Raw genomic sequence first — 14,569 nt, forward strand, 5'->3', positions numbered from 1 at the left:
TCTGATACTTGGCAATACTGCAATACTGCAATATACTAAAGGTTAGGAAAGTAACAAATTCTAGGGATTTTTTTATAAAAATATTTCTCATCGTTGCCTTACTTATCAGATGTTTCGCGAAGAACTTCAAGTATAAGTAAATATCATTTTTGACGTGAAAGTGAATAGTGTGAGTGGTTAGCAGCAAGTTCTAAGTTTGTGAGCGGCGTGACGCCCCTTTAATAAATATAAAGTTATAGGAATGGTAGGAACGGTTTTGTGCAACGTCCCTTTAAATTAGACGACGCATATATACATTATATTTCTTTTATTAGAAAATATTAATATAGGATAACACAATGTATAATAATAATATTTTTAGTTTTGTTTGATATCTGTAATTTTAAAAATCCTATGCTATTTGTATATAAACAAAGTGTTGTTATAAATTTTATTGCATTTGCGAATAAAATAAAGTGACACTTATTTTAATTAGTTATATATATATATATATATATATATATATATATATATATATAATTATGTGAAAAATATTATATTTTCTATATGTCATTGTACGTTATATGTATAATATATAATACATATATATGTGTGTGTGTATATATATAATTTATGTTCGTTAATGTTAATTCTTCCTTTATATCTAAGTATGATATTATAGATCAATCTTTATTCAAACAGGGAAGAATAAAAAGGAATGTTTCTATCCTTATGATAATATCTTTTTTAATTGAAACAAATGGCTTTTATGTACCGGGTGTTGCACCAGTTGAATTTAAGAAAGGGCAAAAAATTGATGTCAAAGCAGTTAAAATGACAAGTACTCATACACAATTACCATATGAATATTATTCTCTTAAGTTTTGTAGACCAAAGAATGGAACACTTATTTATAAATCAGAAAATTTGGGAGAAGTATTACGTGGTGATAGGTAAAATTTAAGAATTATGTAATTTTTTAAAATTAATTTGTTAAATATTTGTTACATTTAACAGTAATTTTTGTTTTTAATTCCAGGATTGTAAATACACCATATGAAGTTATGATGAAACAAGATATAAGTTGTAGACTTTTATGTCATGGACAAAATAATCCAATGACTTGGAATGAAGAAGAATCTCAATGTGCAATAGAACGTATTCAGCATGATTATTCTGTGCATTTGTAAGATAAAGTTTACATCGTGTATATTGTGTTCATTTAGAAATTATTGTTTTATTATGTCATATTTTGCATTTTACATATAGATTAATAGATAATTTGCCAGCCGCTACCAAGAAATTTCATAAGGGAACTAAAAGTGAAGTAGTTTATCATGGATATAGATTAGGAGGTGTTATAGATGATCAAGTTTATATTAATAATCATTTGATATTGAAATTAGGATATCACGAACATGGAGAGTATGTATTGTTTATATTGTTTCATATATAATTTATTTTGTACATATACTAAATCAATGTTTATATGTTTCTTTGTAGAAATCAATTTAGAGTAGTAGAATTTGAAGTGGAAGCTCGATCAGTGGATATAAATCAATTGAAATATGAAGGAAATACGTGTATATTACCTTCTCAAGCAAGCCCACAATTTGTTAATCCTAAAAGTACTAGATTGTTATTCTTATATTCTGTGGAATGGAAAAGATCAGATGTGAGTTGGGCAAGCAGATGGGACACATATTTAGAAATGAATGACGTTGAAATTCATTGGTTCTCTATTATAAATTCGCTCCTTGTAGTTTTTTTTCTATATGGTAAATGAAATAACTTTAGTTTTTTATTTTATAACTTTATAACTTATAATTTTAAAGATGTTATCCGTTAATAATATTTAAACAATTTATCCACAGGTATTCTTACAACGATCATGGTAAGGATTCTTAAGAGAGATATAGCTCGTTATAATGCAGGTGACAGTGATAGTCTAGCTAATTTAGATGAAACTACTGAAGAAACTGGTTGGAAATTAGTTCATGGAGATGTTTTCAGACCACCTCCTAATTCACGTTTGTTCGCTGCAGTAATAGGGAATGGCATTCAAATATTTTTTATGGCACTAATTACAATATGTAAGATAATAATAAATGTCTTAAATATATTTACTGCAAAATTTGTATAGAGTTAAATGTATATTATCTATTTACAGTTTTTGCCATGCTTGGAATGCTTTCACCAGCAAGTAGAGGAGCATTAGGAACTTGTGCTATATTTTTATTTGTATTTTCTGGATCAATCGCTGGATATTTTTCCGCACGTCTCTATAAAACTGTGCGAGGACGAGAATGGAGAAGAGCTGCACTGTTGGTAAGTTGATAAATATATTTATAAAGTTTGTAATAAAGTTAAAATATAATAAGTAATATGATATGGTTCATTTCGTCGACAAATTATTATATGAAATTTGTAGACAGCAACACTTTATCCTGGCATAGTGTTTACTACATGTTTTTTCTTAAATTTCTTCATATGGGGAAAACACAGTTCAGGAGCAGTTCCATTTACTACTATGTTAGCATTGCTTTGTCTATGGTTTGGTATCTCACTTCCTTTAGTATTTCTTGGATATTTCTTTGGTTATCGTAAACATCCATTTACACATCCTGTGAGAACAAACCAAATTCCTAGGCAAATTCCAGATCAGTTATGGTATATGAATCCAATATTCTGGTAAGAGTTTAAACGTATTTTATATTATAATCATATTTTTAATGTTAATGTAGAAGAGAGATTTACATTTTTTTTTCAGTACATTGATGGCAGGCATACTACCATTTGGTGCAGTGTTCATAGAATTATTCTTCATTTTGACTGCATTATGGGAAAATCAATTTTACTATCTTTTTGGATTTTTATTTTTAGTATTTTGTATTCTTCTCATTTCATGTGCTCAAATATCTGTATTTCTGGTATATTTGCAGTTATGTGCAGAAGTATGTATATTATAACATATTTTGTAACATTTATATTTATATTTTTAATTAATAATTAATCATAATTTTTATTTAATTACAGGATTACAGATGGTGGTGGAGAAGTTTTATGGTTAGTGGTGGATCAGCTATATATGTGCTAGCATATTCGGTTTTTTACTTTATGACCAAATTAGAAATAACAGAATTGGTTCCAACGCTGATGTATTTTGCATATACAGCATTAATGGTGCTTACGTTTTGGTTGTTGACTGGTACAATTGGCTTTTTTGCTGCATACGCTTTCATTCGAAAAATATATGCAGCAGTTAAATAAACTAGTCCTAATTGTCATAAATGAACTCATTGAGTGCTGTGCGAATGTAACTTTATCTATTTGTTCATTGTGAGTATTAGGTTATTTTTTAATTATGAAATTAAGAGAAAAGCAGTATATCTGCTTGTTAAATTATGAAACAAAATAAGAGTTAACAAAATCTGAAGTAATTCATTTTATGTCCATATGTATGTATATTCATGCAAACATACATATAATACAACGTTTACATACATAATACAAAATGCTATTAATAACTTATAAAAAACTATACATAGTGTATATGACATGCATTATATGTATATGAATCTATAAAGCTATTTTCAGTGTAAAAATCGACACTTTTTTTATGCATCACAAAAATGTTATAAAAGTATTAAGTTTCCTTCAAACCTAATTTGTTTAGATTTTTTATAGGAGTACTAGGAATAGGAATACTTAGGATATATAGAAACAGAGGAAGTATTATTTGTCAATCCTTGTAAATTGTGAAAATCAAGAAAAAGTGCATTAGTTATTATTTATTATAATGTAATGATAAATGATTGAATTAATTATATATATGAACTATTAATCTTAGTATAAAAATTTGATATGTCATGGGTAATTTATATATAATTATGAATATTTATATATGATTTGTTTATTAATAATTTTATACACATCATATGTATTTTTCGTTATTAGTATAGTATTTAGTTGTCCCAAAAGTTTCTTTAGTTATTTACATGCAACTGCTTTATTTAGCAGTGTTTATACAAACATGAAATGTTATTTATCAAACGTTGTGGCCATTATCTTTAATCATCGTCCACCTATCATAGAACACATTTTATTAAAGTCTTATATACGCTTTTAAGTATAGTAAATCAAAGGAAACATTTGCGATATCTAATATTACAACAGTGCTAAAAATACCGCAACTGAGATTTACACCGTATGTGGAAGTGGTGCTACAAAAATTCAGACAGTTCTCAGTTGATTTAGGAGGTTTGTAACTGGTAATTTTAATTTGAAAGATGAAGAACACCTATCCAATATGAATACGAAACTAATCAAGTATCATTTATTATGATTGTTTCACAAGGTGAAACAAATGAATTCAGTGAAATATTGTTCTCAACTGGACAAATTGAAGGAAGCAATTTCACAATAACACCAAGCCTCATGTGTCTTTGACCATCAGGAACAAATTGTTATCATTTGATTCTATCTCATTCTTCACACTTTCCGAATATTGCCCCGTTTGATTACTACTTATTTCTTTTATTAAAAAATTTTCTTAAAAAAATTTCTTATAAAAATTTTAATACAATAAATGACATAAAAATGCTAGAACGATATTTTGCTAGCAAATTCCAGAAGTTCTGGAAAGATGGCATTATGCGGCTTTCAGAGAAATGGATAATAAAACAAACTGGATCGTACGTAATTCAATAAAATAATATAAAAGATAAACTGTTATTAATCTATTATTTCTTTATAAAACAAAAGAAACTTTTGGGGCAATCTAATATATATAATTTTAATTGTTTAATATTAATGCAATTTATAATCTTTTTTACTAAAATTATATAAATCTTTATTCATAATATAGTTGTTATAATTTATAAATATGGCTTAATATATTTAATAACATATATTCGATATTAACAATATGTAAAATATCTTAACTTGTATAGTTCAAAGAAAATTCTTTTTTATACTATAAATGATGTAAATAACATATCTGCCCATGACATGTGTTGATGTATAATTTCTTTAATACTGTTGGTTATATTCATACATTTATTAAACAATGTAAAGATAAAATTTCCTTTCTCTGTATTTTATTTAGAATATTGAAACAATAGGACTATTAATAAGTAGGAACGTATAAAAGATCAGATTAATATTATGATTTCACCTTCAAAAATACAATTAGAATTGTTTTAGGTATATATTTTATAATTAAACATACGAAAAAGCATGCTATACTTATGCTATATATTAAGATCACAGTAGATTCAACTGGCATGTAACACTTTGATACAGAAAAATTACTTGGAGTGAATATACCCTACAACAAAATTTCATATAACTCTTGGAGAGCTATTATATTTAACAAAATATTTGATATATTAAAAAGCTTACCAACAGGAAAGATGGATTATTGATATTTCTCCAGCTAAAAGAGGGGATTGTAAATTCCAAAATATCATCTCTGTGTATTCTTCTGCAACCATAGTGAGTATGACCACCAACAACCAGTCTTGGGTTTAAAATATCTAAGAGCTTTAAATTCATCTATTTTATATACTTAAGAATAAAACAGATAACATTTAGAATTTTTTATTTACTTGTTCAGATGCTTCCTTTGACAAACATTCCCATCGTTCACGAAATTGTAAACGTTTTATTTCATGTGGTGCTTCATCAAGTTCATTACATATTTCGTCAGATATACGATACAATGGATAATGCTGTAATAAACAAAAAAATATAATTTTTTTTTATTTTTTACTGAAATTAATTCCATTTGTATATCCATAAATATATTATAAACCTGAAGAAGAATAGGCCGACTGTATATGGATAATTCATCACTTTTAGTGCAATTATTACGTATTCCTTTCGCACATTTTAAATGATCTAAAAAAATATGATTTGTTTTCCAAATTTACTAATAGTTAAAATTTTTTAATTAACTAGTATAATAATAAATTTATAAAGATTACCAGCTACTTTATTTATTGCAATTTCTGTAGATTTACACAGAAAACAACCATCTCCTTCTAATGCCATACTATTGATTAAGATGAAATGATTACCATTTGAGCTGATTCTTCGAACACTGGGTGCTTTCATTTTATTTACAAATCTTTGATTTGAATAAGGTGTTATGGCTAAAAAATTTTTAGTGTACTTAAATTAAAATACTATTACTTAATAACGCTATATAATAAGCAGTTTTAAAAAGTAATTATTGTAAATAGTTATCATAAAATGTAATTATTAAAAATACCATAATGAAATCCTATATCGTGATTTCCAGCTACAGTGTAAAGGCGAATGCCATTTGACACAGAAAATAGTGAACGAAATCTTGATACATAATTGTCAAATTCCTTATCATTAGACCAATCACCTTCATCAAATATATCACCTATAATAGTTGTTAATAGTTATATGTATAACTTGATTATTGATATCGGTATATATACTTTATGTACCTAAAATAAAAATTATATCTGGTTTATGAATTGCTATTGATGTTTGAAATGCTCTATACATTTGCCATTCTCTGAAAACAAATTATTTACTTTTTATTAAATATAATAATATTAAATATCAAAAATTTATTTGGTAATAATGATAAATATAACAATTAAAAATGCAATCCATAATTATTAACAATTTATAAAATATTTAAATTAAGTTACAATAATAAACATTATGCTTATTTATTACCTTCTCAACTTATCAAACCAGTGACCATTTTTTGGACCAAGTAAATGAGTATCAGAAATGAACATTGCTCGTACAGGACGTTCATTAAGCTTTGGTGAATCAACAGACGAAACAGTCTTATGTGGGTCTAAGGATGGCCAATTACACTAATTCACAAAAATCACTCAATTTACTTGCAATAGCAAATAAAAGTTTGTCATGTAATATAGTTTCACTAACCTGTGTAAGCACTATATAATATATAAAGTATTCACAAAAGAACAATACAAAAACAAAAGTTAATGCAAATATAAGTAAGTAATTATTGTAGAAACGTTTTCTTAGTATATACATCCTTTATTATATTTTTCAGAAAAAGGTTTTATAGTTAGAATAATTTAATTATTCATTTTAAAACAATAGTAAAATAATATTTATAATCTTTGTTTAATAAAAGTACTATACATAATTATCGGGTTTCGTCCATTTTATATCATTTAAGAAAACTAACAGCAGCCAACATTAGCATTCAAAATTCGGAGTTCTTCAAATTTATGCAGTCACTTGTAGTTATCATACAGATTTAAATGTTCATTTGTACTGTATGCAATATTAGTATTTTAATGCGTTATACAATAATGTTAATGATAGAGAATAATGCTTACAAATATTTAATATCTGCAAATAGTTATTTTTTTTATATATAAATGTAATATGTTTAATTGTTTATGCATATATATATATATATATGATTATGTATATGTTTATATAACATATAATAATAATAAATGTAATTTTTTGGGTACATTGTCTTACTCTTTATTCTACTTATTTTATAAATATATAAATATATCATCTTCCTCGTCTAATGATTTAAATCTATTAATTAGAAAAAAATGATAAAAGATGTTGAAGTTAAAACACTTTTTAATTAATAGCTGTCAGTATAAAAAATTTTAATTAATAGCTAAAAGTATAAAAAAAAGTTCTATTTATATAACTTTAACATTTAGAAATTAAACATTTTCTTTAATTTATTATACATATATAATATTTATTGTCTATATATATATATATATATATATATATATATATATATATATATATATACGAATTTGTCATAGTCAGTTACTTCAATAAAAGAAATATATAATGTGATAATAAAGTTCTTTCTCCCTTCTCCAAAGAACAAAAGTAGCGCCACTAAGTTGTTAATTTTTTTTTTGTTAGTGTGGCAACTAGCCACATACTGTCAATGGCGGCATTTATAAAGAATGGCGCCTGTTTGTTTCTAATGTATTTATTTATTTAACTGTGGGCTCTCTTAAGAGAAATAATAGAGATTTAATTACCATTGCTTTCAAATAACATAGAATATATAACAATATATTAAAAAATATGAGTACGTGGTTTCTACATGCATTAAAAGTGAAATCTATAGAATCAATTTAATTAATTTAATTAACATTTATTTTTTCATAAAAATATTTAAATTGAACGTAACAATATTTATTTACACATACTAGTTTCATATTTCTTTTATATTTCATTATACAATATATTTTATACATATTATTATGTTTTGGATATATTCATTCTCTTATAATCAAACAAAGAGACTATTGGATTATGATAACTAAAATATGATATATAAATTGCAGATTTCAGACCATTTAAATATCTGGCGAATACTGTGTTGATTATAGTCCTACATTATTGAATTGTTATTCATATAAAAGTTGAATTTCGAATTTAGAAATGTAACATCGAACATATTCGGCAAATCCGAGTTCCTATTTTATTATGGATTTTAAAATTGTTGTTTAGCGATTGTTGTTGAATGGTGCTTCAAATCTATATTTCTGTGTTTTATTTGCAGTGATTTTGTTATAACACGAAGGTATGATTGAATGGTTGATATTGTTGATGTTAATGCAATTCTATTTTTCAACGTCTTTTGGCGCGCTTGAAATCCCTTTAAACGTTATAGGGTACTTTTTTGAGTTTTTTTGGGATGTTTTTGGGTACGCTGTTTTTCACGGAATGCTCTTACACGTTCTACGCTTGTTTTTTTTTCGACATTGTTAATTTTGTCAATTAATATAAATCGAAAATATATAATGTATGATTGAATAGAATATACAGGAAAGAAATTTTTACACGAAACGCATATAACTCGTTCTATTATCCCTCTACATAAAGTAGAGACGAATTAAGAAGGAAATAAAAATGTGAAATACGTTTGTCTCTTTTCAAATACCAATTCATTGATAAGCATAGCATGAAATGGAAATGTAAAACCAAGCATATACACTATATTGAAGAGCGGAACTTTCCTACGCGTTTCATTTTTCGTTTCATTCCAATTTCTAATTAATTAATTCGCATTATCGTGATCTAAGAAATTTCACTTCAAAAATATATAAATGAATTACAATATTTTAAATACTATTGTTGCATGTTTTTAAAATAAAGGCATTAATTCGATTTTTTATTTTTATTAGCCTATTTTTCTTTTATTTTTACTTGCTTATTTCTCTTTTATTTTACTAACCTATATAAATAATGGGCTGATCATTGGCTAGGGTCGTTGCTCGCTGTCCATTCGACCAGCCAATCAACGACGTGTGCGAGAGTGAAAGGTGGTAACAAGTCCGTTCTGGCGCCATCTATTGCAGCGATCTAAAAGATACTTTTCGCATACTTATTTCAACGAATTTCATAAATATTCTATATTCTTGTCATTTCTCTTGAATTTTTACCACAAAGTAGTTGTTATAGATAAATTTATATAAATAAATTGACCAAGGTATACAAAAGAAAACTAAACTAACAACAATAAACATTCTTTTTTTTAATTATTAATCACTTTTCATCGATAGTTATTTATTGTGTATATTTACTGTATATTTGTTTTTATATTATTGTATAATTTTAAAATTTATAGAAAATTTTGTTAATACTTTAAAAATTATAAAATCTTGAAGTTTTAATATCAATTTATTTTTTTTATGTTTGCTCTCTTTAAGCCTTTGGAATGATCAATAAATAATATCGGAATTGTCAATATTCCATATTTAAATAAATAATATAATAAAATTTCTTATCTATATATAATAATATAATATAATAATATAGTATAGAACTAAGCTTATATTTAATGTATATTTTCAATAAAATAGATATTTTCTTATATATTCAAACATACATCATGCTAGTGATATTAAATTTTACAATTTCACAATTCATATTTCCGATTTAGGACAAAATTAATGTTTCAGTTATCAATTAATGTAAAAGTATTCGAAGCCACGTTATTATCTTTGAAAATTTTATCGTTGTTCGGTGGATTATGTATGTAGTATAAAAAAAAATTTTTTTATCAGTTGTAATATCATTTTTAATTACGTGTAGGTTCTAGACTAATATAGAATTGAATTCTGTTGAACTTTGTACTTAGGGCTGTTGGTGTTTGTTTTGCACGATTGTGAATAGCAGTAGTACAGTCAGTTTGGAATAAGAAAACATGGCTAATTATAGAATTTTTGGAGCACTTACCCGTTTTTCACGTAAAAACGTTAATCTTTCATATGCAGGTGATTATGAGAAATGGAATTTTTTGATGTGCATTTTAATTTAATGAATAAATTAAAATGAAGAAACTCTTCCATAAATTAATATATATATATATATAATTAATATAATTAATATATATAATTAATATAAATTAATATATATATAATACAAAAATATATATATTTGTATTTGAATGAATTATATTTATTGTTTAATACTTTTGCAGCGACAATACAACCTTTGAGAACATTTACAAGCATGTCAAGCAAAAAGCATTTCAAATGTAAAGTTGTTGACAATGTAGCAGTCATTATTTTAGATTCCCCAGGAACTAAGGTACCATATTGTATCTTATATTTTTTTGTTGAACTTATTCAAATATATATAAAAAATATTAAAGGTATATATGAAATATAATTGCGAATACTATATTAAATTAGGATATGATAAACTTTTAATAGAGACTAAATTAGTATTATATAATTTTTTAATAATTAACTAAAATATTTTAATAATTTAGATATTTGTATAATAGGTAAATACATTAAACTCAGAAGTAATGGAAGAAATAACTGCAATTTTGAAAGACATAGAGAATAACAGTGCTGTTAAATCTGCTGTCTTGATAAGCGGAAAACCAGGTAGTTTTATTGCAGGTGCAGATTTGACTATGTTACAAAAATGTGTAACTGAAAAAGATGGCTACGATATATCTAAAACTGGTCAACAAATATTAAATAATATAGCAGAAAGTAAAAAACCAATTGTAGCAGCTATTCAAGGAAGTTGTCTTGGTGGTGGTTTAGAGGTATATTTAATAGTTCTTTTTGTTTGTATTAAATAGAAAAAAATATTGATTGTGAAAACATTTTGTTGAAATTTTTATTTTAATTTTTTTTTTATGTAGGTTGCATTGGCATGTCACTATCGAATTGCTGTTAATGATACCAAAACTGGTCTAGGTTTACCAGAAGTAATGGTTGGCCTTCTTCCTGGTGCAGGCGGTACACAACGGTTGCCTAAACTTATTTCTATTCCAAACACGCTTGATATGACTCTTACTGGCAAAACTCTTAAGGCAAAGAAAGCTAAAACAATTGGATTAGTTGATATGCTGGTTAACCGTCTTGGTCCAGGTGTGGCATCATCTGAAGAAAAGTATGTTGAAAATGATTGGAAGGTCATAAAACATATATAAATTGTGCATATTATTGAATATATATGATTTAAATTTAATATAAAATATGAATGATTATGAATGCTTTATTACAGTACTATACATTATTTGGAAGAAAATGCTATAAAAGCTGCAAAAGATATAGCAAATGGAAATTTAAAAATTGATCGTAATTCAAAATCAATACAAAATAAAATTATGGATTATGCTCTAACTTTTGAGTTTGTAAAAGATCAAATATTTAAAAGAGCAAAAAATCAAGTTATGAAAATATCAGGAGGACTATATCCTGCACCTTTGAAAATTTTAGAAGTAGTTCGTGCAGGTATAGATAAAGGACTAACTGTAGGTTATGAAGCAGAAGCTAAGGCTTTTGGTCAATTAGCAATTACTCCACAGTGCAAAGGTCTTACAAATCTCTTTTTCGGGCAGACTGCTTGTAAAAAAAATCGTTTTGGAGTACCAAAGAATGCTGTCAAGTACGTCTTTATTTTATAAATTAGTTTTCATATTTATGAGAATAATGTTTATTATATATGCGCAGAAAATTATCCATTATTGGTGCTGGTTTGATGGGTGCAGGTATTGCACAAGTAAGCATTGATAAAGGATATGATGTTATTTTGAAAGATACTAATGAAGCTGGATTGTTTCGTGGAGTGGGTCAAATTCAGAAGGGTTTAGATAATGCTGTCAAAAGACACCGTCTTACAAAGTTTGTATAAAAATAAATAATATTTTATAATAAGAATTTAAAAATATAACATATCTTTCAGAATTCAAAAGGATAAATTTTTGGCTAATCTTGAGCCCACATTACAATATGATTCATTCAAAAATTCAGATATAGTTATTGAAGCAGTATTTGAAGATATAGCTATTAAACATAAAGTCATAAAAGAAATTGAGACTCATGCTCCAGAATATTGTATTATCGCAACGAATACATCCGCGATTCCTATTACGCAGATTGCTGCTGGAAGTAGTCGACCAGAAAAAGTATACTTTTTATTATTATTATTATGAAATAAAGTTAAATGGTTTTTTATTTAATATATAATAATATATTTATTGTATATAGGTGATTGGCATGCATTATTTCTCACCAGTAGATAAGATGCAATTATTGGAAATAATTACTCATAAAGGTACAGCAGATGAAACTATAAAAACAGCTGTAGAAGTTGGTTTGAAACAAGGCAAGACTGTCATCACGGTTGGAGATGGACCTGGATTTTATACCACAAGAATACTGTCTGCCATGATCTCAGAAGCAATTAGATTGATGCAGGTGAAGAAATATTATTGTTTGCTTAATTGTTAAAAAATTCTATATAATTTAATTAATTAAATTAATTAATTAGTAATGTTTGTATGAATAATGTAATATTTGGATATAGGAAGGTGTTGATCCTGTAGTTTTGGATAAGTTGACCAAATCATTCGGATTTCCTGTAGGTGCAGCAACTTTATCTGACGAAGTGGGTATCGATGTAGGAGCTCATATTAGTGTATATTTACGAAAAGCTTTGGGTGAACGTTTTACAGGAGGAAATCCGAATATCATGTCAGATATGGTCAAGGCTGGTTTCCTTGGTAATTACTTACATTTGATTGCTCATCGTTATTTTATTATTAATTTACCTAATTATAAAATATCTTTTTATTACTAGGTCGTAAATCGGGCAAAGGCATATTTGTATACGAAAAGAATACGAAGAACAAAGATATTAATCTTGAGGCATTAAATATTTTGAAAAAGTATGCAAGTGAATCTAAAGGAAGTACTTCCTTTGAAGATCGTCAAATGAGAATGGTATCCCGATTTGTCAACGAAGCGGTACTTTGTTTAGAAGAGAATATTTTAGCAAATTCTGTAAGTAATTTTAATAATTTATAAGATCTTATTTGTTTTATATAATAACGCATAATATTAATCGTTTCTAGTTGGAAGGAGATGTGGGTGCTGTCTTTGGATTAGGCTTTCCACCTTTTACTGGAGGACCTTTTAGATGGGTAGATTCATATGGAGCACACAATTTGGTGAAAAAAATGGAAGAATTCCAAAGTCATTATGGCCTTGCTTTTAAACCGTGCCAAACATTATACGATATGGCGTCTGATTCGACGAAAAAATTCTATAAATAATAAAAATATATAATACCTTTAACGTTTATTTAAAATAAAATACACGAGTATTTATTTTCCAAATGAGCACTACATACTACAAAACTATTTACAGTATGTTTAAATATTATAGTTGCTATTTTATTTTCTAACAAAGCAATTTATACTGTTATATAGTTTATAAAATCTTTTGTAATTTTTATATGATCATCTTATATTATTACGTATTTTTAATATGTACGTGTATATACAAATTATAATAAATTTATTCTTGTAGAAAGTTGATAAACTATATACACATATATTGAAAATATATTCTAATGAAATATAGTATTATTATTTTATTATATAATCATTAGAAATATGATTATTCAATGCATTTACTACCAATATCCTATAAATATTTTATGCTTGTAAATGAGAATCAATTATTAATCGCAATGTCAGTAAACCTGTTTTGTATATATTTTTTACTTCCTCAGTATGAATATACATACGTAAAGGCGGAAATATAATTTGATGCAACATCAGAAGAGTATTGCACTTTTGTTTTCATGAATAATTAAGTGCACGTTGTTAAAAAGAAGAGTTCGTTTTATCTATCTTATATGTTAATATTAATTATGGAAGAGTAAATAACTTCTCTTTTTTCGTTTATTCGTACTTATAATAAATGTTACAGTTTTAATTTTTTTTTTGGATATATATAACACTTTTTTAAGCAATTATATTAATTTATATATCTATTTTTCTCTAGTATGGTACATCTGCAAAGTATATGATCTTATTCATTGATAATTTGGTAACGCTATGAAAAGCTTTTTTTTTTACATAAATTTTTTTCTTATAGATAACTTTATAAAAAGAAATCTATATATATATATATATATATATATATATATATATATATATATATAAATGTGTACAGGTAATCGGTAAGACATTTTGCATCATCTACAAGTTTCCTGTGCCTGTTTATAATATATACGACGTTAAAAGAGACCAAGTCCT

The 14,569-nt window shown here is 25.9% G+C and overlaps 3 protein-coding genes across 10 annotated transcripts; 2 read left to right on the forward strand and 1 right to left on the reverse strand.

Moving 5' to 3' along the window:
* Positions 1–92: 92 nt before the first annotated feature.
* Positions 93–3,318, forward strand: LOC124947751 (transmembrane 9 superfamily member 4). Of its 4 annotated transcripts, none has more exons than XM_047490333.1 (10): positions 93–244; positions 682–932; positions 1,019–1,165; positions 1,249–1,404; positions 1,483–1,757; positions 1,854–2,072; positions 2,150–2,307; positions 2,411–2,670; positions 2,750–2,933; positions 3,016–3,318. In XM_047490333.1, the coding sequence occupies exons 1-10, from the start codon at positions 242–244 to the stop codon at positions 3,247–3,249; spliced, it is 1,887 nt and encodes a 628-aa protein (XP_047346289.1). In that variant the 5' UTR covers positions 93–241; the 3' UTR covers positions 3,250–3,318. The 4 variants fall into 4 exon arrangements, with proteins under 4 accessions (XP_047346289.1, XP_047346290.1, XP_047346291.1 ...); XM_047490334.1 differs by having other exon boundaries at positions 113–244; positions 662–932; XM_047490335.1 differs by having other exon boundaries at positions 114–244; positions 862–932.
* Positions 3,319–4,994: 1,676 nt separating this feature from the next.
* On the reverse strand, positions 4,995–7,195 carry LOC124947752 (metallophosphoesterase 1). Of its 4 annotated transcripts, none has more exons than XM_047490338.1 (9): positions 6,919–7,195; positions 6,700–6,845; positions 6,462–6,532; positions 6,254–6,394; positions 6,060–6,134; positions 5,795–5,880; positions 5,589–5,711; positions 5,383–5,535; positions 4,995–5,308 (listed from the first exon to the last, which is right to left on the reverse strand). In XM_047490338.1, exons 1-9 carry the CDS (start codon positions 7,030–7,032, stop codon positions 5,144–5,146), a joined length of 1,074 nt encoding a protein of 357 aa, XP_047346294.1. In that variant the 5' UTR covers positions 7,033–7,195; the 3' UTR covers positions 4,995–5,143. The 4 variants fall into 4 exon arrangements, with proteins under 4 accessions (XP_047346294.1, XP_047346292.1, XP_047346293.1 ...); XM_047490336.1 differs by having other exon boundaries at positions 5,967–6,134; positions 6,919–7,191; XM_047490337.1 differs by having other exon boundaries at positions 5,383–5,523; positions 5,967–6,134; positions 6,919–7,190.
* A 2,147-nt stretch (positions 7,196–9,342) lies between these two features.
* On the forward strand, positions 9,343–13,796 carry LOC124947866 (trifunctional enzyme subunit alpha, mitochondrial). 2 transcript variants are annotated; one of them, XM_047490581.1, is made up of 13 exons: positions 9,469–9,487; positions 9,960–10,032; positions 10,139–10,274; positions 10,481–10,590; positions 10,790–11,062; positions 11,162–11,412; positions 11,527–11,910; positions 11,976–12,146; positions 12,208–12,430; positions 12,513–12,722; positions 12,832–13,027; positions 13,105–13,307; positions 13,379–13,796. In XM_047490581.1, exons 3-13 carry the CDS (start codon positions 10,205–10,207, stop codon positions 13,577–13,579), a joined length of 2,292 nt encoding a protein of 763 aa, XP_047346537.1. In that variant the 5' UTR covers positions 9,469–9,487; positions 9,960–10,032; positions 10,139–10,204; the 3' UTR covers positions 13,580–13,796. The 2 variants fall into 2 exon arrangements, with proteins under 2 accessions (XP_047346536.1, XP_047346537.1); XM_047490580.1 differs by lacking the exon at positions 9,960–10,032 and having other exon boundaries at positions 9,343–9,487.
* Positions 13,797–14,569: the final 773 nt, after the last annotated feature.

The sequence above is a fragment of the Vespa velutina genome, chromosome 3 (genome assembly GCF_912470025.1).
Source record: "Vespa velutina chromosome 3, iVesVel2.1, whole genome shotgun sequence".
NCBI classification, from domain to species: domain Eukaryota; kingdom Metazoa; phylum Arthropoda; class Insecta; order Hymenoptera; family Vespidae; genus Vespa; species Vespa velutina.

Excerpts from the sequence above, each read along its gene's own strand:
- LOC124947866 (XM_047490580.1), top strand. The coding sequence starts at position 10,205 with ATGGCTAATTATAGAATTTTTGGAGCACTTACCCGTTTTTCACGTAAA. Across the intron at positions 11,063-11,161 it reads GTCTTGGTGGTGGTTTAGAG|GTTGCATTGGCATGTCACTA; the intron begins GTATATTTAATA and ends TTTTTTATGTAG. Across the intron at positions 12,431-12,512 it reads GAAGTAGTCGACCAGAAAAA|GTGATTGGCATGCATTATTT; the intron begins GTATACTTTTTA and ends TATTGTATATAG.
- LOC124947752 (XM_047490336.1), bottom strand. The coding sequence starts at position 7,032 with ATGTATATACTAAGAAAACGTTTCTACAATAATTACTTACTTATATTT. Across the intron at positions 6,846-6,918 it reads ATTATATAGTGCTTACACAG|TGTAATTGGCCATCCTTAGA; the intron begins GTTAGTGAAACT and ends TTTGTGAATTAG. Across the intron at positions 6,395-6,461 it reads AGATATAATTTTTATTTTAG|GTGATATATTTGATGAAGGT; the intron begins GTACATAAAGTA and ends CAACTATTATAG.
- LOC124947751 (XM_047490332.1), top strand. Across the intron at positions 2,073-2,149 it reads TATGGCACTAATTACAATAT|TTTTTGCCATGCTTGGAATG; the intron begins GTAAGATAATAA and ends ATCTATTTACAG. Across the intron at positions 2,934-3,015 it reads ATTTGCAGTTATGTGCAGAA|GATTACAGATGGTGGTGGAG; the intron begins GTATGTATATTA and ends ATTTAATTACAG.